Raw genomic sequence first — 25,896 nt, 5'->3', positions numbered from 1 at the left:
ACTTCCTTCCTCATCTGTAAATCTCCTCAGTCTTTTGTAACCGCTGGCTCTCAGCGGTGGCTCTGGGCCTCCTCCTAGTCTTTTGTGTTGTAGAGATGAGCTCTTAACAGCTGCAGCTTACATCCACCATCTCCTCTTCCCACACACAACGCCAAAGCTCTGTTCTCCATCCAATTTCACACATGGCTTTGGAGAAATTTGACGATGTCTCTGTTTGGTTTCACCGACGGGGGGAGAAGGTGCTGCTCTTAATGCACTGGAACAAACCATTCATGTTAAAAGCAGCATAGTAACTTTTTAAGTGAATACCACACAGGCTTGGCACTATAATTATAGAGTACAGTTTCCATCATGTCAGAGGTCAGAGGTGACCTGATGATGCTTTGTGAGTCTGAAGGATCCTCTGAACCCGTCTGTGAATCTGCTCACTGTATGATGGACTTGGCTCAAGGGCCTGAAATCTGAGGAAAAAATATAAAACTAAGATGTAACTTCAAGATGTAATGATAAAAAATAAAATGATTATAACAATTTAACACAAATCATTCAGACAAAAATAAAAAGACACTGTTTTTATTCTTATTTGTTAGTTGCAGGTCTTCACTATGTCCACTAGTCTGTGCTCTAACATAAGCAGGCTTCAACTTAATCTGCATGCATCTTTTGGGCGACAGCGTTTTAGATTACATGGTTGTATAAATAACATTTTCTTTATGTTGGACTTTATGCAATGTGTCAAAAGTAATATTACAGCTGGAGTTTCACAGTCCAACAGTACTAGATGAGCATGTTTGCTGGCTTGCCCCAGACCTTTAGGAAATAAGTTTCTCTGATGGACAGACAGAAGTGAGGTGTAATAAGTTTCAGTATTGCGTCTGGATCACATTTATTTGTGGACTGTGAGGGTGTAACAGAGTGCTGCCTGGGCCCAGCGCTGTGAACTGAGGTTTCATCTAATCAGATAAAGCTACTACCTGCTTCTAAAAGTCATCAAGGACAAATCATCCAGGCACATGAATAGACTGGGACTGTGGGGCTTAGGGGCCAAACGCAGCCACTGGCATCTATCATTTTCTTTGTACATCAGAGGAGCGAGGGGAGACGTGCCCCTCTCCATGTCCGAGGGAATCTACACAGGCCACGCGTAATCTCCTGCCCTGCAACTCTTGTCGCGTTTTCAATTGTGAGAAAAGTATCATTCATTTCCTACAATTTACTTTGCGGTTTAAGATTGTCTATTGATTTTAATGTTTACTTATGGACAGAGCAGAGGAAAGGGAGCAGCTACAAACAAACACAACGGAACATCGCTCCCATTGGTGTGTTCAGCTCACAGCTGCCATGATCGATGACAAGGTCTCTCTGAATGTATTAAAGCGCGCATCGGGTCAAATGCATCAGACTCCAGCTCAAACACAAATCAATACCATTTTACTCTTTGTTTTCCCTTCACTCTGCCTCCGCTCTCAGTAATGAACAAACATGACAAGACATCAGCCTGTGTAATTTAAAAGGTGGAGGGGAATTCATCCTGGCTGTCGGCTGTGATCAAAATTAAGGATCAGATGTGCATGGGAAAGCGCCTATAGAACGCTGGTCCTGATACAAAAGGCCTTTATCGGTTTCTCTTTTGTTCATTTCCCAAAAGCTCATAGAAGTTAAAGTGTACGGTTTTATGAAAGAGTAGAATCTTACACACAATACTACACACTGTTGCTTAAAGCCTGTACCTCTCCTTTAGAGAACTGCATGGAGCTGCTGGGGTGCTTAGGGACCCTGACACATTCAGACGGGCCTCGGCTGGGCTTTTGGGGTGAGCCTTGTGTCTGGAGGAGGTCCCAGGAGAAGACTGGGTCCTCACATGACTCCACTTCATCTGAAAAGTGCAACAAAGAAAAGAGAGTGAAGAAAACAGCTCTTAGTTCATGTTATTTTAAAAACTGTCCTTAACTACAGATGTTTATGAACTGAAAATATTAAGGTCATAATTTTACAAAAGCAGGCTCCAGTTAACTTATTAATGTGGCTGTTATTGAATGTGATATTGGATTATATTATCCCAACATCTGTGCCACCAGTCACAGTCTGGTTTTAATTATGTCTAAATGCTTTGCTTTGAAGCGACAAGGACACTGGGCTGTGGAGGTTTTCAGCACTTTACTCTCTCTGTACTTACACTATTACACTTTTATTCAGATAAACCTCGAAAATAGCTCTGTGAAATGACTTACTCTGTCTGCACGCGGTCTGTAACTCCCCAGGAGAGACACATCTACAAGGGCAAACAAAGCAAAAGCAAAAATTGGCCTAATTGCATTTTAATACAGTTGACTTTGTATTTATGAAAACACGCCAAAGAATATTACAGTTTCTAAAAAGCATGAAGCTGAAGGAGCACACAAATCCTACCTGTGTGCTCCTCTGTAAAGCTGATGGAGCCCTGATGCACGGTGCCATGATGTTGTCCATCATGAGGAGAGGATGAAGAGGGCTCCAGCAGAGAGGTGTTCATGGACAAAGGGACCTGCCAAACACACACAACAGTTAGTAGTTAGTAACCTAGAAGGTTCCACAGTATGGCCTTAAATCTGTTTTCATGGCGACAAGCAGGAGCCCTCTTCTGTTTACTTGTTTTGAGACAATAAGAACACGTGTAATTCAATGAAAAGTAGATATGCTTAATCTCATACAGAGGAACATTCTAGGCCAGGGGTGTCAAACTCATTTTGGTCTGGGGGCCGCATCCAACCAACTTTGATCCCAAAGGGGGCGGATCAGAAAACTCATGGCATATAAACCCCAAAAATAACAATAAGTTCAAATATTTGTGCAGAGAAACACAAATCTATTACAGAAATCTTTTTTAATTGATGAACTCTTTCTTTTACAAAATATTATAATATTATGAACAACCTGAAACTTTAAGAAAAATACAATTTCAACACAATGTTTTAATATGAACTTGTTTAACATTAACTTGTATAAATAGGAATAAGTAAATTTTTCTTGCTAAATCCTGCACTCGGCTCCACTTTTCTCATTTTTGACATTTTTCTGATGAGCGTGTCACGGTCAACAGTCAAAACAATCGTCCTTTAAGAGCATTTGGAAAGAGACAAGTCTTCATTTGTGCTGCTCTGGTGGGAGGGGCCACGTACAGAGACGCTGCAATGCTCAGCACTGCAGAAAATTAACAATATTTTAATAAAAAATAGAATTAAAATATTTTAGTAGAAAATTAGCCGAGGGCCAGATTAAAGGTCTTGGAGGGCCGGATCTGGCCCCCGGGCCGCATGTTTGACACCTGTGTTCTAGGCAAAGCAATAACATGCCTTTTGAGACAAGCAGGCGTCAGGCCCTCCACCAGAAAAGATACATGGTTCTACATTAGATTAATGTGAAAATAAATGATGTGCTTATATAATTATATTTATATAATACTAATTTTACTTAAACCTGTTGTTATTAGTACTTCCCAACAGAACACATTCTGAGTTGGGGCTTTCAATCTTTCATTGATAATGCATTCACCATGAGGCCATGCTATTTCATTACGTATCTATTTGTTAATTGCGGCTTGACTCTCAATTACCAGGGTTAATTGTCAACATTATAGTCCCTCAGGAAAAGTGGGAAAACAGGCTGTTCTGTAGTAATATGCCCATTGTAGACTGGTGAACTTCTTTTGGTGTGCCATAAACAAACAACGCACAACCTAATCAGTTTTAATAATGCATGGCAAGTGGGTTTGATGTTCATAGGTCTGAATTGGATTTGATATAAATAAAAGACAAAACCAGGGGGAGGCGGTGAGGGCGGCCAGTGAAAAACTAGGCTGTGCTTGTCCGTATGTTCCCCCAGGCTCTGAGATCAGAAAATCCACTGCCTTTTATATGCAAATCCTCTGTTGGAGTGATACAGCTATAATTAAAGTGTTAATAAATAACAGTGTAGCAATCTAACTACAGGCCTCACACTATTAAGGCGGATCTAGAACCCCTTGGTGAGAATAATAAGCCATAATACAGTGTACACTCAGTATTTTCAAGATGTCAAAAGCCATTAACAGCCCAGGTTATAAGAATAATGTTTTCTTACTTTCATGTTTCTAGATTGTTTATTTTTCTCTCTTGTTAAAAGCCTACGCTACTTCACAGCATGTCAGTATATTTAAACCTCATGCACAGTATTATCACTCTTGGTGGCAATGGCATTAACGTTTGAAAAAGGTTCAACTGAACCAACTTGATTTGGCATTGATATCAATCTATAGTATTCTTACAAAAGTCCTATATTACACAAAATTTACTCTTCTGAGCTTTAAGCCTTGTTAGAATGTTTTTACCTCATCAAAAACATACTCTGTCTACTGCACCTTGTGACTTCATAAAGTGTTGAAGTTAACAGCTCCTTTTACCTTTAGTTCAGTAGAGATCAGTAATTCTAGGGCTGAAATCATTCATATAGTGAAGATGAATGGAGTTTAAAAACACAGTAGAGCACTTCCTGTATTACTACATGGCATCATAAGGTGGGACAGAGTGTTTTCAGTTTGAGAGAAGAACTCAGTCTAAATCTAAAACTCATTCTAAATAGGCTGGATATTTTTGTGTTAATTATGTGTGAATGAAACAAAACACAAGTCCAAGTATGTTTTTTTGATAAAGAAACAACATTATAACATAGATCAGAAAATAGCTGCCCTTTAAGTTACTTGATTATATTGATTTCGCTCAGGAAAGCAATTTCTCTAAAATGGCCAATGTACAGAAACTCTGCAACCTTATTTGACCGGTCTTAGATAAAATATGAAGAAATGCCTCATCTAGTTATCATGGACCATTTTAGACTCACCACTGTTATCATCTTTTGGCTTCTTGATACTGATTTCGATAGGACAGTAAAAAAAAACAAAAAAACCCCCAAACATATAACCATATATATTTGAAACTGTAAACTGAAATGTTCATTACAAAACAATAGTACTTTATTTATGTTGCCCTGATCATTATACAACTGTTCAGGAAAAGTCGAATTTTGTCCTATTTTTGTCCAGTATCATTACTTAGTCACATGACAGTTAAGACTCCTAGTTTTAATATCGATCAGAATCTGATTTTATAACCGTACAACTCACCCAATGTCATGTCAATCATTATTTCAACTTTGCACTGTTTCTCCTTATGACCTCTTGTATATAGATGAGATATATTTGTATAACCGGGACTAAATTTCTGTCTTTCAATATTTAATTTTTACTTTTACATATACATTTATATAATTATGTCTTATTTGACACCAGTCCCTTGTTATTTTTTTATTTATTATTACCATTTATAATCTTGCTTGTTGTTATTTTAATATATTGTGATGTGTCTAACTTTAAAACTCTTCAGGAAAGATCAAATTTTGTTCTATTTTTGTTCAGTTCTATTATTTGGTCAATCCTAGTTTTAGTATCAATCTGTATCTGATTTTCCATACTTCTGACAACCCTAAGACAGAGGTACATACTGAGAAAGGTGGTGGATTGTTGGCGATCTTCTTAAAGAGATGAGGCCCGAGCTGGAGGTGGCTGAGTCTCTGACTGGTTTCATCTGAGAGCTGGCACATCCTACGGTGCGTGTAGGGAGACAGCGCCCGGGCCCTGGAGGAGACTGTGGGCTGAAGGTAGCCAAAGCCCACCCGCCCCTCTTCACTAGCGAGTTTCTTCTGCTGTTGTTTTGATGGGGACAGGGGAGGAGAGCAGACAGATGTGGACTTTGTGGAGTCAGAGAACATCTTAGCCTTTGTATGTTGCATTTGCTTTTCTGTTTTCAAACAGCCAGAGTTCCCGTCATGGCTTGTGGGAGTTTGCCAGTCGGAGTGACAAAGTGGCTGGGAAGATGAAGACATTTTTCCCATAATGCCTGGGGACAGAGACGCTCTCAGCGGAGAACATTTGCTCTGGGAACGAGAAAATGAAAAGAGTAAAATGTTAATATATTGTTCAGACACTTCAAAGTCACAGGGCTGCATGTAAAGGCAACGCACAAGCTTTGCCTCAGCAGTTCACATCTCTCCATAGACCGCGCGCTTGTTCATTTATAGAAGAGTCAGCCATTTTAGCTATTAAGGCAGCTGCTCTCACTCTTGATTCAGACATGTTCTCCCTGGACACAAGCATTAAACCATTAGCTAAATCATTCAGCTTAAGTGTTACGACAACAGCAGCTCTGCCTGTCTGTGCACTGCCATGGAGACAACCTCGGCAGAATCACTCCAATAACTCTAATGGCCACTAACATCATTCTACAAAAGCAATATCCCACTTCCTGTGGGTAATGCCAACTGGGGATAAATAAGTTAAGATAAAATGTTAATTGCATTTGATGGCCATCTCCAGTCTAATAAGATAAAGAGGCATTACCTGGCTGTAAAACAAAGATAATCTAAAAGCTAATTAGGGAAATTGTGGCATTAAAACATTTTTTAAGAGAAACTAAATGATGAATAAATCTTCATTAGGGTTGCCGTTTGAGTAATACTTCATTTAATAGAATTTATGAAGATATTCTTTGCCCTAAAATAATGTCATCTCTGACCTCTGTCACTTCTTTGTCCTGAGAACTGTCACTTCTTCAGTTGTAATGGAGATAAAGGCTTCTCTGATGAGGCAATGATGGCCCATGGACAAACTGAACGCTGAATTATAATATAATGAATAATATAATATATTAATCAAAAGATATCGCTGGTTTTGTGGCATTTGTCCATCTCTCGATTAGAGTGGGACGGCTTGTCAGATGAGTGGGAAGGCAGTCAAGGAAATTCCAATGCTGAGGATCCATTAGGAGAGAAAATGGAGAAATTTTCTTTTGTGACAGCAACAGCAGTGCTCTGATCCAGACGCCCCCCGGGGCCAGGCCGAGTCTGACAATCTGCTTCGTTGTCAATGACATCCTATTTAAACAAATAGCTTAGCTTTGGAAGCAGCACCTGGGAAATTGCAGGGTGTTTGGCACAACATTCCCACCACTGTGTGATGGATGCCTCTTTGATGCCTTTTAAGTGACATACCTCACCATAACATGGAAATAACACATAAATGGGATTATTACAAACAATGCCATGAAACCTCTCTGTGATTTTGTCCAGCTGTGCAGCACAAGGTCAGACTAAGGAGCCGAGGTAAAACTGGTTTTGTGCCAGACTTGCAGCCAGTAAGAAAGTGATAAAGGTTGTGCTATCAGCGTCACAGATCTGCCTCCTCGTAATTACATTCACAAGGAGAGCAGATACCCTTGAATCTGTGCCCGAATGGACACACAGTAGCCATGGCAACAATAGAGGGTGGTACGTATGGAGGAAGTGATGGGGACTGATACCACTCATTAGACGCCTTAAGAGGTTTTCACTGTTGTAGCTGTGGTTTATTCACTGCGGCGGTTTATACTGCAGCTGTGAGGGTGGCTCTGAGCTTCAAAGACATTGAAACTGACAGAGCGCCTGAAAAACACACTTGACTTATGAGAGCCGCTGTGATGGATCCCAAACGTTTTGATTTTGACTAAGCTTTTCCAGGAAGCCATAAACAAACATCAAAAATCATTTATTAAGACGACAAAATGTGAGTGCTGCCCAGATGAGCAATGGACAACTTAGATAAACCAAGTACAAACAGAAGTCTTAGCAAATACGCTGCACGGATTTGCTTTGGACAGGCCTATTAGATGTAATAAAAGTACGCACTTACAGGCGAGGGCCAGCTGTCTTCTGCGCCGCTGTCCTGAATGACTGATGTGCTGGAAAACTCCACCTTGGGGGAGATTCCCTGAAGGTTGACAGACAATAGTCACATCACAACACCTTTAACTTGGAGATAAAGACAAAAGTACAGACAACAGCGCTGCCTGGATGCCCAATTTACAACCACAAATCTCCAATCTACGCCTGGCTTGAGAAAAACAAATTGCAGTAGAGAAAAGGCTCCAGTGATGTTTAAATAATATGGCATTTGGAATAAGACATCTAAATTGCTATGTGGGCCTCAAACACAAACACATAAAAGCAATGGTGAGAGGAGCAGTGTTTAAAGATATTTAAATATGCCAGTTTGTGTCTAGGGAGGACAGGGGGTGGATAACGAAACATCTCAAATGCCAATAGAGGCAAAACAATGAAGGAGGAGAATGCAAAGAAAAATATTTATAATGAAGGGGCAATTACTTAGTGTGCAAGGATAGAAAAGTTAGGTATGTAAATGTATGTGTGAGAGAAAGACACTAATTTTACAAATGAAAGGCTATCTTCTCAACAGAATATAATGTCTATGTGATGTGTAATTTATATCAATAGCATATCTGTATATCAGGGAAACAGGCACAAGAACAGCTGCTAAGAAATAAAGCACTTCAAAATACTAAGACTTTTGTGAGAGACAATCAGACATGGGAAGAATACTTTGAAAATGTATATAGTTACTGAATAGTGAATTAAATGTATTTTGATTCAGAGTACTGTAGTCTGAATACTTTTACATATAGTAAACATTTAAATTATAGTGCAAAAATGCAACATAGGTTTAAAAACATTTTAAATGTTTTTCACAGTGTGTTATGCATTTCTTATCATTCACTGGAGAAGGAAAAATCACACATGTATTCACTACAAGAGCTGTGTTTTGTGTTTTTCTCACAAATTTTTTATCATTTGAAACCCTAACCTTAAATTGTGTGATCAAGTACCGCCAAGTATTTCTTTGTTTTTAGAAAAGTAACTGCATTCTGAATATGACCAAATGAAAAAATAACTGTACTGGAATACAGTTACTCAACATTAGTATTCAGAATATGCATTCTCTGCACATGTGTTCAGTTACATCCCAACACTGGTGACAAGATGATGCTGAACTAAAACCAGAACTTTGAGGTACTAATATCAGAAAGTACTTGTGTTTGCAACATTACTTTGAAACTGCAGAGTTTGCATTCAGGAGGACTGTGGGACATAAAATGAAAGTACAAATCCAGAGCATACAGGAAAGGAGTGTGTCCTCTTCATCAGCTTTTCTTGTTCGGCTGCGTTTTCTCTGGATTTAAATTCTGGGCCTGGATATAAAAACTCTCGGGTGCTTTCTTCCAAGGTCGCCAAGATCTCACCCTCTGAACAAACAGGATAAACAAATACAAACAATCACTGAGCTCAGTTTTAGAAGTATAATGCAAAGATGAGATGGGCAGCATGATCAGAGCGTGTACCTGGAGGGACCATCTGAATCAGCTCAAAATATGTGGTGTCAGCTAAGAGGGAGAGCACAAATAAAGCATGAGCTAATGATCGGAAACACGGCTAATAGCCTATAAGCTTGCATTGCAAAAGATCCAGGTCTACGAAATGAGGAGCAAGTCCCAGAGGAGCGTTTACCTTCTAGGAGGTCAGCTACATCAGCAGGGTCAACGACACCAGGGAAAATCTGGAAAAGAGAAGAGGTAACAGACAAAACAAATCAATAGCTATAACAAGATAAGACAAATGGCCCACTATCTAATGTTGTCATTCTCCCAGGGGTAAAAGGCATTTTACACCAGGTGATACACTCTGCAAGGTTGAAAACAGAAATAACTCAAAAAGAGCAAAAGCTCTTAGGCCAAAGAGATGAGATTTGGACATATAAGTCTTTCAGTTGAAGCTTTATGTGAACAGAATATTCTCACCTTCTCAAAGATCATTTTCTGGTGAAACCTCAGTGGGAACACAGGGGGCACACATGCAGTCTTTCGGTACTGGCCCAGGGTGCACACACTCAGGTAGATGTTACTCTGCTTTTGTAGTAATGACCCCGGGCAGGTGACCTACAAGTATGTTACAATCAAATGAAAGTTAATAAAAAGTAACAGGCATTCTCACTGTGATCCGGGTCACTTGTAACTTGGCCTGCACGCCTTCACTGAGATAGATATGTTTAATACACTACTGTGGAACATTCCAGACAAAGCTAACATCTCTATTAAGACTAGAAATATATGAAAAAGCCCTCCACCAGAAAAGTTACACAGTCCATCTTTAACTAACATACTGTATAGCCATAACTGAAAATGTGCGAAAGAGCAAACATTCGTGACATGTAGTTATTTAGAATATTAATAGAATATACATATTATTTGTTCAATCAAACAGAAGGTCAAATTTGGGTTGTTCCTTTGTTTCCCATGTTACAGCAGAAAATCATGACTGAAACTGGTGCATAGAGCAGATTTCACAGTGGACTTCTCGAGTCATGTAATCAACAAAATGGTTTGAAATATGTAGGCCATTATATATATTTTTAAATAATTATTCCTTTGTGATATGACAAACTTGTAACTATACTGGTATGAGCTGGTTATGGATCTTCAGAGGATTACTGGTAAGTTAAAGCTAATGTTTGTAGTCTGCGAAATAAAGAAGACACGCCCAAAGTGAAATGCCACTTATTTCTTAAAATGGGTAAAGTTGAATTAGTTTCTTACAGCAACACGTGTTTATAGATTATTAGTTCAAGTGGCTAGTTAAGAAGAATAACAAACATATGGTCGGTATTAGGAGTGACAGTTCTTAACAAGAATGAATACGCTGGCGTTAGTTCACCACAGGAGGGAAGTTACCAACTAGGATGCTACGTTGTTGTGATGCTAGCTAGCGTTTTTTATCCATTTAACAATAACCAAGCAGGCTACATTAGAGGCACCTACTGAATGAATTTCCAAAAGCACGGTGCATTTGAGAGATCTCTTGTGTACGTTAGCCGGAGACATCTTTTCTGAAGGCATCCAACTTTTGAATGAAGGACGTTGTCATAGCTGCGCAACAACAACAGCGTGGAGACACCGGATGCGGCACACGTGACCAATAACTGGCCAATCACAACGCTCTCCAAAATAGGAAATTAAAAACAAAGACGCATTGGCAAAATTAGCTTTTAAGAGCTTTTAACCATGGTATGGTCTTCCCTCATCATGTTCTTCATAGCTGCATTATGATGTTTGAGTAATCTTGTATTGTCCCGCATTTGAGGTTTGAGTGCTCTGAAATTTTCAGTTTTCACCTATTATATCCCCTATCCCCACCCACATCCCCCCTATACTTTGTGGAGATTATTTGGAAGATTAAGTCTCAGAGGTATACTGTACATGTGCTTCCACTCTGCAGAAACTGAACTCACTGCATCACTGAGGTTTATCACCAAGTCTCTCACTCACCACTGCACTCTTTGGATAGCGCTAACAATTGCACAAAAAACTAACAAAAAACAAAATGAAACAAAACAAAAGGTGAATATTTATTCACAAAGTCATACTGGGGAAACGTCCGGGTTACCTTTGTCATCTCCTTAATATCAGCTCAGGTAGTTACTGGCTTCGCTCCTCCTCCCAGTTATTTTTCACTGTACTGAAAACATCTGCCTTTTCCTTGGAATCTTGGTTTTGGAATAATTTACAGAAAAACCTGAAATTGGAAACCTGAAAATGGCATTTGATAAATTCAAGAAAATTGTAAAAACTGCGGTGACCAAGACGTATGTGTTTTTCTTGAGAGATGCAAATGGATAATGTGATATTTTGTGATTTTCCTGTTTTGCTTATTGATTGTCTTGGCTGCTACCTATAAACCAATCACAATGGGACTTTCTGGTTAAATAAAGGTAAATAAAATGAAATGTAACTTTAATAAATGTCACATAGCCATTTTCCAAAAATAGAAACACATCAAAATCCATTTCTTGCTCCAATAAAATCCCACAATGAAGAGGGACCTATTAGCTCTGCAGTTTTGAACAACAGCCAAATGTCCCATCTCTATTTTGGATCTGTTTTAGATCAATATTTACAATGAAAAATATGGAAAATGATCCAGTTATGTTATCACTCAAAACTAAATACAAAAAAACATGAAATCTCCTTCAAAATGTATAACTGAAAACTGTCTAATCAAGAATACATAATAAAAATGAATGACCACTGACCCCTCTTTTGCTCAATAACACATATTTAATAGTCACTTAACAACCTAGGAGGACACTTCATCTGGTTATAATCCAGCCGTTGCACTGTTACAAATCGGGGAAAATAAGTCCTTATAGCCGAGGAGATGTGGAGATTCAGGAGGCAATGAAGTATGAAGGATCCTCCTGCCACGGTGCTTTGAATTTTGATACAAGCTCAGTCTGTGTCTGTCTAGTTTTTGAAAGTCTTCTCTCTCTCTCTGTCAGTGGACTCCCGGCCGACAACGTTGCCCTTTGGGGAGATTGGTTCAGGACTGGAAACAAAAACATTAATACAAAGTGTGAGTGAAGTTGTGCAAGATTCTTTTAGTCAACACAGTAGTGTACATGTACTCACTTTTGAATGGGAGTTGGGATGTTGTCCTTAGTGAGGTTGTTGAGTTTGTAGTAATCTATAAAGGTTCGAGCGACGTTTCTACCCAATCTCATGTCTGAAGGAAATTATGTTAGGAAAAAGCGTATTACAAGAATGACTTAAATGACCTTAAGACCCATAAATAAAATATGAGTTAAAGTTATAAAGATCATTATAACAAATTCATTTCTAATTTCAATGCCTATCACTTTACACCTAAAAAAAAGCTAAAACATCATTCTGAAACATAAAACAATATTTTAAGATGTATATGATGGCCCCATGCATTAACTAAACACAAACTATCCACCATAAAGATTCTAGTCTTTTACAGGGGTTCAAGTCTATATTTTTTTCCTGATCCATCATTTCCAGAAAAAAACAAACAAAACAGAAGCACTCTTCACTTTCATTTTTACAAATTATGTAGTGATAGTTAATACTTTGAATGTATCATAAATTAGAATGGTAAACTACAAACATTTGCCAAGGTTGTGCCATATTCCTACTGACACCATCAAAAAAAAAAAACATTGCTTACTTTACAGTTTGTTAAGTCCACTTTTAAGTCTCCAGACCAATAAAGAACTACAACATACAAAATGACACCTTTTTGTAGTCCTTTAGACAACTCATGATGTATACCAAACAAAGTGGAACTGAAAAATGAGCAGCATAAATCTGAACCAGCTAACAGCATTTCCCATACACCTAAATCAATGGTCATGTCAGCTAAATGCATGGAGCTTGAATGAATCACACACAAGCAATTACTTACACTGAAAGCTTATTTAAATGCAGAGGTGAAGCCACGCAACATCGCTCTGTCCAATTGTCTCGCACTACATTATAGGGACAATATCAATAACCCCTCTACTTTAATAAAGGTGTCCGAGAGAGTGCGGTTGCTAAGACTCAGATCATTAAGAGGCCAAAGCGAGTGATGATAACAATCAGGTCCACATAATGAAGAAGTAGAGGACAACGGCAATAGCACCAATGTTTCCAATCACAAGACTCTGGATACAGCAAATACAGATAAATAAGAACAACGACGGTAACACAGCTAAATTGCATCTTGTCACTGGAGCGAGAAAACTATCAATAACTAGCTGTCAATCTATCTAAGCTTTTCCATCTTGTTCACTACTAAATGTACACTCTAAAATATGTTGGTGATCAGGCAATACTTACACTACAATACTTAAAATCACTTACACTTGCAGTAAAAGCAAAATAGTTTCCTTCAATGTGGTACCTGTTTGTGGGTGAGCAGCAAAGCATGCCATTTGTTTGTCAAGTTGATCTGCAAAAAAGTTTAACGATTGTGTAAAAGCATCTTCAAAGCTACAATTTGTTTCTTAGTTGCAGTGGTCAGCAAGATTATCAAAGAAACTAAAAACTAAAGAATATCACATAAAATAGTATAAAGTTGGACCTTTCCAGGTTTTACAATCTATACCAGAACTATCAAAACATAACATACCATAATACCAGAATAACTATTATCACTATATCACTATTATTTATTTATTTTAGTGTTATTATTATTAAATTATTTTCCATTGTCTAAAATGTGTTTTTAACATTCAAGCCTTTTTTCATAAAATCAAAATCAAGTTCAAAATGTTTGCATCGGGACAGCAGTAGTCCTCTTCTATCAAAAATATGTAACAGTAATGAACAGTGACACATATAGAGAACAATGAATGACCTAATTGCTCCACAATACAATCACACCACTATGTTCAGTCCATTAGCTGCATATATAAGGTATACAGGATCCCAAGGCTTATGGTTGATGCATGGTCTTTCTGCTTTGACACATTGCTTTCTCTATTGTTCATCTGGACACAAATATAATCTGTCTCTTTCCCTTGTCATTATCGTACTGATGCTGTGATACAACCAGTCATCCAAGACTATCCATCAGGCAAAGCTATGATTGAAACAAATGACATCTATAAGAAAAGTTTGTATTTATTTCTCATCCGTTCCGTTGTAATGACCAAAAACCTTTGCTACATAAATCCTTGTAGCCATAAAGGTGAAAAGCTCTCCTTGTTTTAAAAGCTGTTAACTTATAACCCATCTATCCTTGGTTTAATGGGCTGTCTGCGCCTACACTTGAGGCTTAATAGTTTGTCAAGTTTCAACAATACACTTACACACACAAGAGTATACAAGTATCAAATTGCAAAGGGAAGTTGCTCTTTTGTGTGCTGTCACCTTGGCCTTTAAGAGTGCTTTTGCATATGTTCAGGAGTCTGGGCAGAACTTCATTGTTTTCACTAAAAGCTGAGAGCAAGCAACACTCTCCACAGGACGCCACAGTCTGTGTTTATGCCCCATCTGTTTGTCTGGTCCAGCATCAGGCCAGAGCCCCATGCTCTGCACAAACCCATCATTAGAATGCAAAGTTGATAACAGTGATTGGATGGAGAGCAGATTACAAACAAACTCACAAGAAGTCTTTGTATTTTCTGCAATTATGAAGTAAATGTGAAAAAAGCTTGAACTTGAAAACTCTTATTCCCTGTGACATATATTTTATTGTAAATTGAAGTTACAATTATTTAGGCATGGTGGCTGAGTGGCTTGTACTCATGCCTCACAGCAAGAAGGTTTCAGGTTCAATCCCTGGGTCACCCAGGCCTTTCTGTGTGGAGTTTGAATGTCTGGATGGGTTTCCTCTGAGCACTCTGGTATCCTAACTAGGCTGGTGCCACCTAGTGTCTCTGCTCAATTTAGATTTTTTTGAAAAGCCATTTCTCTCCAGCGGCTAGGTCAGGAATCGAACTACGCTAGATGGTTTGCAAGAACCCTGGAAGTGCGAGTCCGGGTAGCAGCCAGTCAGTGAAAAGCCATACATTCTGTGTTGGCAACGATTCCTGAGATCATGGATTTAAAGCCAAAACAAAGACAATGTTTGGTGTTTAGCGGCACATTACATACGTCATGACCAAATTGCAGAAATAAAAAAAAAAAAAAAGTACCTGCCTACCGCCGAGCGAACAGATTATAATGCTGCAAGGTCAGACGGATTCCACAAAGTGAAACCGGCTGATGAATCAGGCTACCAGTTTCCCTCATCAACTGAAAACATGCTACATAAGTCTCCAGGAAGAACAGTTGATAGATGATAGCTAAGGTCAGTTAAATACAATCTATCAGTTAACCTGCCCAGGGACTACAGGTGGAAATTAGCACTGGTACTACCACCTGGTACAATGCCCCTGGATAAAGTAAGTAGCCCTATACCATTTAAAAAATACTTTAGATTAGAAATAAGAATCACTGCGCACTATAATGCATACTCCTGCAACTCCTGCACTAAAATAAATAAAAGAATTTCACATAACCCCAGAATGAATGGCATGATTCAGTCACTAGAAGTACACAATTGGCCTTTCATGAAGATATTTATATTATCTTACATTACTTTATCATACAAAATTTTAGCATTATCTGTTGGTGTGAAACCTACAGTAAACTACCACCTATTACAGTCACTGTGAATACTTTTCTTCAAAATGTCCAATGACTTAGTCAACTCATATCACAGACTCATTATATATAGTGACCTCAGGAAAGTTTTTGGTGTTCTCCCCCATTTCCTCTCATCAGCAGAGCCCAGTGCCAGTCAAGAGCTCTTTGGCCAAGCACGCTCAGCGACAAAAATATCTCCCAGATCCCGATGAGCACAGATGGCCTCTCAGCTTGGCTTGTCACGACTCAACATCCCTTACAGCAGGTTTGGTGATGGACGGTCAGCTCCTAAAGGTAGCCGGATGTGGAGGGAGACACAGAGGATACCCTGACTGCTGCATAGTCCGCTACTGTGGGCAACTGTGCCTTCTGGTACATGGATGCCTCAACAGCAGGAAGTGCGGAGAGTGAGAGCCAGGTAACAGTGGGCAGCCGAGAGAAGCGCCTCCACGTCTTGGCACAAATCACACTTCAGGAGCTACTTTGAATATTGCACAGTTGAGTAAAATGTGTCGTCAGCATCTCCAGCAGTGATCATTATGCGTCATTATTGTTAGGCAGTGAAAAGGTCAAAGGCGTGCGTCTGGCCGTCTGCTGTCACTGCAGCGCTCCTGAACATCTCCGTACAAATAATGGAGGCGTCTGATCAATACCAGGTCATTGTCAGGGCTCAAGGGCGTGCCAGCTTAGGCTCTGATGAGATACGAGACACGAGACAAAAGAGGCCGCTCATTATGTGTTTACTGCAGCTGTTTACTGTCAGCACGGCATTTAGCGGATTTCAGCGGCGTGTCCCAGGTGCCTGGTCCAGCAGACAGACAGACAAGGTGACGATCAGACAACAAGGCCTCTAGTGGTAAAAGCAACAAGCCATGGGCAGAATGCTGTCCTGATCGCAGAGTTAACAGGAGACAAGAGAGAGGACATTCAAGCCATCAATACTGGCCACTGACAGCTCCTGTCACAGCACTGACACCCGGGCAACTCATTATCAATGCTAATTAAGAGGTGAAACAACAACAGCGATACAGAAAGAGACATTTTTTGTCCCCAATAGGCATCCATGGGACTCAAAGACCTCACGTCTTATCAGAGACAACAACAGGCTGATTTAAATCTTTGATGGGATGGGCAGTCACTGCCAATAACATGAACAACAAACAAGATTTAAAAGTATTTTTTTTCTCTGAGGGACACAAAAGTGATGCATGACTCAATAATAACAAAACATGCTCACTTTTTAATATACCCATTATACTGATTGACTGTGAAAATAGTTAATTGTCCAAATAAAATGTCTTGAGCATTGGTCATATTAAGTAGTAACGCTATTATTATTTTATTATGCATAAACACAAGTTCTTATTTGATTAATATATCTATTACAACTCAGCCTCAATGTATCTCAAAAGGTTTTTATGTCTAAAACTTTCACTGAATTTGTCCCAAAAATCAACATCATTCCATTATTCCAGGTACCGACCAAACAACTGGAGCAGCGTGCAGATATGTGCCTCTCTGTGTAGAAGCCTGTTCATCTGAGCTGAACTATTTGTGTAATTGTCTGTGTGTAAAGCCATGTACCCTGCTGCAGTCTGAGCTCCAATCCATTTGGCCGTATCAGTGAGATGTGATGTGTATGATGGGCGCTGGTGAAGCAGATTTGCCTCCAAGCGATTTCATTTGCATATTTGTCACAGCCTGTCCACCACTGACGCTCTGGTGGCAGCTCAGGATTCTGTGGGTTCCTCCAGTTAGCCTGACATGACTGTGCACTCCACTTGTATGTATGGTTCCGTGAGCTGGCCGCATCCTTTTATCCTCATGGGGAAGCACACACCATCTGATGAATAATGGAGATTATCAAACATGGGCGCTTGGAAGGAAAAGAACAGTTTCAGTGGTCTATAAAAGTCGGCTGGCCATGAACCTTGTATCTACAAAAAGAGTGCTAAAAACCTGGAATATAAAAATTGAGAAAAACTCCCTGCAAAGAAATAGCATACCATGTTTTTCAAAGCCAAAGAAGTGAAATTCCCAGACACACATTACTATGAGAGGATATTTGCCTAAAGCTGAAGTGCAGTCACTTTCTGCTCTGCGTGAAGAAGCCATGGCAGAGTGGAGGGCCGTGCACATTAAGCTCAAAGACACAGACAGGTGTGGGATGATTAAAGGACAAAGAGGAGACGGACAGACAGAGGTTGTCCCCGCTGTTTGAGAGAAGGGCTTTCTCAGCTTGACTAGATGATATAATGAGCTGTTATCTCCTGCGTGACGAGATGAGAGGAAAGGACAGACCAGAGGAGACATGAGGACATAAAGACACAGGAAGAGCAAGGGACAAATCTCAAAATAATCACACACATACACAGCATTACTCTACTTTATAACCGCCCTCAAACTGTGACAAAAGCCCTCAGAAAGGATGCCATTTCAATTTTAGAGGTGACAAGTCACAGCAGTGGGAAGACTATGTGGTCATGTAATGTGTAGGCATGCTTATTATTTATTTGTCATGTATTAGTTTAGAGGACAGTGAGTGAGGGCAGGGCCGTAGATCAGGTGAGTGAGGTGGGGGTGTGAATCATGATGCTAAAGGTCTCTGTTGATGATTTGCACGCTCCATCGGCGTGACTGCCCGGGCGGAAAAAGGGACATGGTTGGTTCCTTCAACCTGCCTGACCCCAATCTCCACTATACACCAGGCCCTGTGCGCCGCGCCCACCCCGCAGAGCACCTCCCCTCACGCCCCCGCATCAAAACAAAACATGTACCCCTGAAACCACTGAAAGATCAAGTGCACCTCCCACCAGAGCAGGGACACAGCCCAAACCGACCTTCACACGTAATGTCCTGTCCACAACAACAGTGGGCCGTGCTCTTATCTGTGCCCTGGAACTCTGACAGGTCACACAGAATGTGCTGCTCCTGCTGGCACCACTGTGGCATACAGCGCTCTGAAGCCAGCTCTGATACAGGAGGCACAGGCATATTTTAAGGTCAGGGCATGAGATGATTATTTTTAACATTGTTGAGTGAGAAGGGGCTCTTCTTTTACATGCATTTATTAGTCTATGATAATAAGATATCCGTATGTGTGCAAAAATTCCTCCATCATTTTTTGGATGTGACTTGATACTTGATCATTTCAGACAAGGCTGAGACAAACATCTTCGTACTTGTTTCAAAGGAGACTTCAAACAGAAATACTGCTAATCAAACACATTTGACATGGTAATCAAATAAAGTATCAGCAGTCCAATCTTAAAAATGAAATATTTGACAAATTGTCAATAAATCTGTGAATGGTAGCGATCACAATAACACATCCCCAGAGTTTGAATTGGGAAGCAAAAGGCTGTACACAGACAGTTTTGCCAACACAGATGGCAGATGACATGAAAACCAACATCAACGAGATGACTGGGCATTAAAACTTTCAAGGCAGCCGAATTATTAGAACTGGATGAATATGATGCTGGTTTTCTTCAGCTGAACATTTAATTTAGGCATTGTGAGATCCTGTTGTTTCAAGTTCATCTCCTACAAGCCCTGATTATTTAGGCAAATATTTTAAACCAGATTTAAAGTATTCTGTGCCTACTGTTAGCACTAGAGGGCACTGCATCACTTCCCCTTCTCCTACCCTCCTGTGTAAAAGTATATGGGTTTCCAAGAGCAGTTTCTATATGTTTTGTTTATCTCTCTAAATCTCTCCTCCTTTTCGCTCACTTATCGCTCAGATCCTGTTGCCTTTGACTGGCTGTAAGGAGCTCTTTAGCCCCAAGAAGGTCACCTGAAGGAAAACTTGGTGCTATCTGGCTCAATTAAGGCATATGACCTTTGCTTCCTGTTACGAGAGCATTAATGAGACTGTATGTGTCTGTGTGTATGTGTGTGTGATTGAAGTTGACAAGAATCATGTTTACTCCATTGTTCCATTGTTTATCGCAATCAAAGCTGCACACTGCTCTCCATACGCCAACACTAGCTCCCATTCTCTCGTCTCCTTTTGTAAATGAAATCAATAGACACGGCTATCACATCCCCCATTCTGCTGGTGCACATCTGTCGCAACAAGCCGCAACAAAAGAGCAACAGCTTTCCAATGACCTTACGAGGATGCACAAAGTAGGAACAAACAAACACGAGTGTGTATTTAAATTCACATGAAAAGGACTGTTTGTGAATCTTTTTTTCCATGGTAGAGGATACAGGTGTCTTCAGTGTAGGGCACAGGGGCGCTGCTGCCGGCTGTCATGTAGCTGTAGAAGGACACCTCCAGAGTGTAGCAGTATGACGTGTCGTCAAGGAGACCACCCAGGAACCTGCGGCCCGTCCCGGCCTTCACCACGTCCCGGTTAAAGGATGTGTTTGACTACAAGGGCAGACAGTAACACCGCAATATGAGAAAACAGGACACTATCAAAGTTAGATCAGCAATACTTCAGAGGATTTGGTGACAGTTAAAGCAAGAAATAGATGCCAGAGGGGAGACAGAATATACCCTTTGAGCATTGGAAAGTTTTTGGAAGAAAGCCATTGCCATGTAAAAATATAGTTTTTGCTCAAATAATTCTGTACATACCGTAATAAAAATGTCCAAGTACTGATCAATGATTGCAATAATCAAGCCACAAGTCAAACAAATGTATTACTAATTATTGTCTTTGGGACAAAAGGCAAAACAAAAACAGGCTCTGCATTGCTGATACCATCCCAATCTTAATAACTATACCATTTGTTATGCATTATACTATACAGAATTAACCGCAGAGTGAAGCCTTTTAAAAGGCTGGGGCCTCAGCGTTTTCGAGTCCCTTCATACAAAGTCATTTCAAAGATTGGTTAAATGGCTTCTGCAGAAAAAAAAAGTCTATTTTGGTCTTTGAGTGTGTCAGCTAAACTGCTCAAAAAGTGTTCTGTCTTGGGAGGAGTGTGTAAAAAGTTTCTTTTCACTGTCAGTCCGAGGCACAGCGAGAGTTGTGGTGCTGAACTGCAGACTTGGGGCCACCGGGGGGAGTTAGCGGTGATTGTGTTGTGCTGCTGCTGCTGGGGTTTGGTACTGCTGAATGGGCACAGGGACAAAACCACAGTGAGGGAGGTGACCCCTGAGCCATCTGTCACCCAGGCAGCACAGAGACAGAGACAGAGCCTTTTACTCATCGTCCACACTCTCCGCACTGACATTTCCATACATGTATGGCTGAACATCAGCCTCTATTGCCTCGGAGTGGAGCCTGACACCAGTGTCAATGGGCTATAAAGGCTATTCTTTATGATGTGTGTAAAGTGGCTCTGCTGTGAAATGTCACCATCACTGAGGAATCAAAGGTCAGGAAAGTGACACAGAGCTGAGAGGAAACAGTTTAGAGGAAATGTACCTGTAAGGAAGGAGCAGCCTATAAGGAAGGAGCAGCTATAAGGAAGGAGAAGAATATAAGGAAGGTGCATCACATACACCAAGTCTCCCAAGGCACCCATACAGGTTTTCTACACTCTACTTTGTAACTGTCTGTTTGACTATTTATTATTCTGTACTTCTGTGTATTGTTTTGACAGGATGTAATGGTTTCTGCACTGCATATTGTGCATAACCGCCTTGTGTTTTTGAATGATTGTTTTCCTATTAATGTTTACCATGACATTGTGTATTTATAATTTTTTCCACACCTTTTATAAGTTTCACAGTACAGAGCCTAGATTTGTGAAGTCAAGGTGAGAGCCTTGCACAGCTGGTCCAGCTTCTGCTCCACACCTATCTCCTCAGACGACTTCACACCTTCAGTACAAGTGTGAGCTTTTGTGTCTTCGACTAAAATAAGTGTATTCAACTTAATAATACATAGGCTGAACTTCCTCGCACCTTTGTACATTCAGGGACAGACCACAATAGAAGCGTCTGTTGTTTTAATCAACACTTTCTTTAGGTTAGATTTTAGCTTGGTATATTAAACTAAAGTCTGAGTTATATATGAATAAGCTATACACTAGAACCGCATAAAGTGCAATTATATAAAATTATACTACTTTGAGGGAAGGCTACTTTAATATAGAACCTCTCGCCAGAACTCATTTAGATAAATGTTTTTTGTTTTTTTGTTTGTTTGTTTTTTCAGAAAGATCTAGGCCCAAACCTAAATTATTCACTAGATTTAACAATAAATATTCAAAGGTTATTAAAAAATCCACCCTTGACTGGATTTAATTCCACATCTCACTTAAACCATTGAATATTACTGTAAATGTAGGAAAAGACACTTCAAAGAAATTCAAAAACATTGCAACAGCTGGGGGTGGAGTGCCTCTCTGCTTGTCTTATACCACCCTCTGAAGCATGTGTCTGCAGTGGGCCTTACAAAGGAGAAGTCTGGAGCATTTTGGCACAGCAGTCGGGGGAACACGGCCTGTCTCTGGACGCGCTCCTCATCTTCAAAAACATTGCCGTACATGAAGCCGTTGAGCATGGTGGAGTGGGCATCGATGTAGAACTCCAAGCTCACCCTCTGATGGAGACAAGACAGAAAAATGGACAGAAAAGGTTAGCACAGGGCGGTTTGTCTGACACTTTGAGCAACAGTCCACAACCAGGGCGTACCCATTGGGAGTTAGCAATGCTTTCTTTGGCCACAGGGGGGGCTGCAGCAGGGAGGAGGCTGTCACCCAAGGGACCGCTCCAAACCCCCCGATAGTACAAAGTGAGAATAGGCTCGATAGCTGAAAGGAGCGATACCACCCACACATCACTTCAGCCACACTGTCCTTGTGAAGGGCACTGCAGACTTCAGACTGAGATCAGCACAAATGTGGAGAAACGCAGTGTCAGGGAAGAGGCATTTGTTACATTCACACAAATGTACTTATCAGATTTAGTGTGATGTTGGCCCTGGACCATGAGATAAAAATAAAACACAAAATAGAAAGAGTAATCAAAAGAAAGTCCAACTGAGGAAAGTTATTCTGTTTGATTTGAAGTGTTCATGAAAACTCACTTTATGTTATATCAGCACAAATAGGGGATATCTGTCAATACTCCAGATATTACACATATTTACGATATAGTTAGCACAATGACTATGCTTTCTACTGATTATACATTATAAGCATTTGTCTTTTTCAAAAGGTACACATCCTTTACTTCTATTACCATTTCAGAATGGCATTATTTTTCTCAACAGATGCTATTTTGTAGTGATTTATTCAATTTTTGTCATTGAAGGATTCAAGATCGAATATGTGTAAATAAGATAATTACACAAAATCAACATTTTGATATCTGACTCAAAGTTTTGTGGAGTCAGGAGCTTTGTCAATTCAGGTTTTGGTAACTTTGTGTTGCACTGAAAGGAAAATGAACATGCTGTCCTTGCAAATAGCCCTTTAATGGACCTGAATAATTCCTGTGATTAAATAACTTGAGAATTATTGAAAATATTTTCACTCGAACAAATTCAAAACTTCCCCACCATAGTTCTACTCAGACAGCAATTCTGACTCACCACCTCTAATGAGCAGTGTAATGAATGAACCTTATGAGATATTAGAACTGGATGATGAGGACATTATGTATGCTAAGACACAAGCTGAAAAGGGATTAGGTTTGGCTGCCTATGCTAAGTAATGATCTCCTGCTAAGTTCACAGCAGCACACCGCCCTGTCTCCCTCTTTTTGGGTGGAGCTAAATAAAACAGTCGTGACACAGACTCAGGGAGGCTTTATCTGCATCCTCCATTCTCCTTTCCCTCATCTTCATCGTTCACCACAACCACGGTTAGCAGTCATCGTTTGCAGGCAATACTATATGAATATGTGATAAGTGTTTTTTTAATCACATACAGAAACACAATAATATTTCATACTAACAATATTTTAGGATAATTTCTAACACTGTAAACATAACATACTACAATTTTGGGTGAAGATTTAGAAATGTCAGTGACTTTTACTTATTTATTATTTACTATATTTGGAGATGTTATTGTTTTGCCTGGAATGTTCCAGAGTATGGCATTAAACTTAATTATTTCAAGAAGATATGCATCTGTCATCTACATAGCAAGGCCACCCACTGTAAGAATGCGTGATTCACACAGTACGTTTGGGCAATAAAAACATCTGTAATTGTTAAAATGAAAATGCCGTATGGAAATGTCATAATATGTAAAATTTCAGGTAAAGCATCGTAATATTCATGGAGGCAAGGTGCCATATTCTCCTCCAGAAAAGTGACATAGTGCAGCTTTAATATAAGCACTACTTTGTCTTTATTAAGTAATTATTGAGATCACTGCATTTTCCTTCTATTTACAATTATATTCTGAAGCATAATTAACCAATCTCATTATGGATGCGGCTCTACACTGTTCCCTATAGGGCATAAAAGGAGGAGAGTATAACTAGAGCATGGCGATAGATAGTGGCAAATGCATATGAGAAAACAAAATGGTACATAAAGAAAGATATAGAAATGAAGCGATTGACAGTAGAGTGGAGTGAGAGAATGAGATATCAGGATGTAGAGCGAGAGAGAGAGAGAGAGAGAGAGAGAGAGAGAGAGAGAGAGAGAAAGGTAAAGACATGCTCACTCGGCCCCGGCTTGTGTGTGCGTCTTCGTATGCGTTTGAAATTCTGCTCACAGCCAAAGCAATTTCCTGGTGGTGGCGGCGCTGTCAGTTGCTTGGCTGGCTGCTGCTGAAATATGGTGGGTGCGAGTGGGCCGCGAGCAGCCCCCGACAACCTGATGGATGGAGCCCCAGAGGAGAGAGGAGCAGCAGCAAGAGGCGGAGGAGGAGGAGGTGGAGGAGGAGGAAGAACAACAGAAAAACAAAACACACATATACACATATACAGGAGGAAAGGCAAGAGATGATGAAAACAGCTAAATGCAACTAATAGAGTGATGGGAGAGACAGATAGAAATATGTATGAGATATTAAGCAAATGTAGTCAGAACTGGTTTGGGCAGACAAAATGGAGGCATGTGTTTTATTATAGAACCTGAAGTGAACCTATACAATTGGAAGCAACTTTTATCCCATATGTTTTATTGATGTTATTTGCTTCAAATTTTCCAGTGTAAAATGCATCATGTAACTTTTCTTTTGGAGTCTGCTCTATGGAGATGCCATTGGCATGGCATAGCCAAAAACATGCTCTCCCTCTGTGACCGGAATCTCTTCCCCACAGATCTGCCTTGTAACTTGGCATGGTGGTGTCATGTACTTGTTTCCATGGTTAAATTTATTGTCATACTGTGAAACATTCATAGGCAAAGCAATATTATCTGAATGGAAACACAGATGGCAGATCCTCCTCCAGAAAAGTTACTCACACCTTTAACAAAAGAGCAAAATTGTACTAAAAATAAAAAACAAACAAACAAACTTCATAATACCATTATGTACTATGCGTGTTCACAATATCAATCACCAAAATGTACAAGTGCAATAAAACAACATGAAATACCAAATAAGGAAGGATGGCATGGCTGAGTGGAGAGGAAGCTCCATTAGGCAGCAAGACAAGAGTTTGAGACCGATCACACACAAAGAAAAGCAGCCCATAATCACATGTACCTCCCTTCGCTTTTGCAGGAAAAGATAGACAGAGTGAGAGAGAGAGAGAGAGAGAGAGAGAGAGAGAGAGAGAGAGAGAGAGAGAGAGAGAGAGAGAGAGAGAGAGAGAGAGAGAGAGAGAGAGAGGAGAGGAAGGAGGTGAGAGGAAGAGCCAAGGATAAAAGCAGCAGGTGCAGGTGGTGGAGGAAGGCGGACAAGCAGACGATCAAAGTGAACGGCACAGTGTAAAAATATAGGTTAACTGGCTCTTACATGCTACACCAGGTCTCAGGGTGGAGGCTGCCGTAGATACACAAGGCTTTGAAAGAAAATGTGTAATGTTGCATCAATGCTAGAAAATCGACTTGACATGAACACTGAAGGGCCTTTCTACTGAATTAGATCTGCTTTTTAATCCGGTTACATACAGGACTGCGGCACTAGAACTGCAGTCCAAGATTTCACTGGTAAA

The 25,896-nt window shown here is 40.1% G+C and overlaps 2 protein-coding genes across 2 annotated transcripts in view; both read right to left on the bottom strand.

Moving 5' to 3' along the window:
- Window positions 1–95: 95 nt before the first annotated feature.
- On the bottom strand, window positions 96–10,849 carry spata6 (spermatogenesis associated 6). The gene is made up of 11 exons (XM_055164435.1): window positions 10,713–10,849; window positions 9,696–9,833; window positions 9,406–9,454; window positions 9,240–9,281; window positions 9,019–9,143; window positions 7,736–7,813; window positions 5,515–5,946; window positions 2,410–2,524; window positions 2,232–2,272; window positions 1,731–1,876; window positions 96–461 (listed from the first exon to the last, which is right to left on the bottom strand). Exons 1-11 carry the CDS (start codon window positions 10,788–10,790, stop codon window positions 362–364), a joined length of 1,344 nt encoding a protein of 447 aa, XP_055020410.1. The 5' UTR covers window positions 10,791–10,849; the 3' UTR covers window positions 96–361.
- A 1,318-nt stretch (window positions 10,850–12,167) lies between these two features.
- The window catches only part of agbl4 (AGBL carboxypeptidase 4), a 212,131-nt gene continuing 198,402 nt past the window's right edge, over window positions 12,168–25,896 (bottom strand). The window contains exons 10-13 of the mRNA XM_020924661.2: window positions 22,229–22,375; window positions 20,085–20,247; window positions 12,360–12,453; window positions 12,168–12,276 (exon numbers count right to left, since the gene is read on the bottom strand). Of these exons, the coding sequence (XP_020780320.2) occupies window positions 12,195–12,276; window positions 12,360–12,453; window positions 20,085–20,247; window positions 22,229–22,375 (486 nt within the window). The 3' untranslated portion in view covers window positions 12,168–12,194. The remainder of the gene's footprint in view (window positions 12,277–12,359; window positions 12,454–20,084; window positions 20,248–22,228; window positions 22,376–25,896) is intronic.

The sequence above is a fragment of the Boleophthalmus pectinirostris genome, unplaced genomic scaffold (genome assembly GCF_026225935.1).
Source record: "Boleophthalmus pectinirostris isolate CB_2022bp ecotype Guang Dong unplaced genomic scaffold, ASM2622593v1 HiC_scaffold_7, whole genome shotgun sequence".
Lineage (NCBI taxonomy): Eukaryota > Metazoa > Chordata > Actinopteri > Gobiiformes > Gobiidae > Boleophthalmus > Boleophthalmus pectinirostris.
The sequence above is the reverse complement of the archived record's forward strand: the minus strand, read 5'-3'. Positions and strand labels throughout refer to the sequence as shown.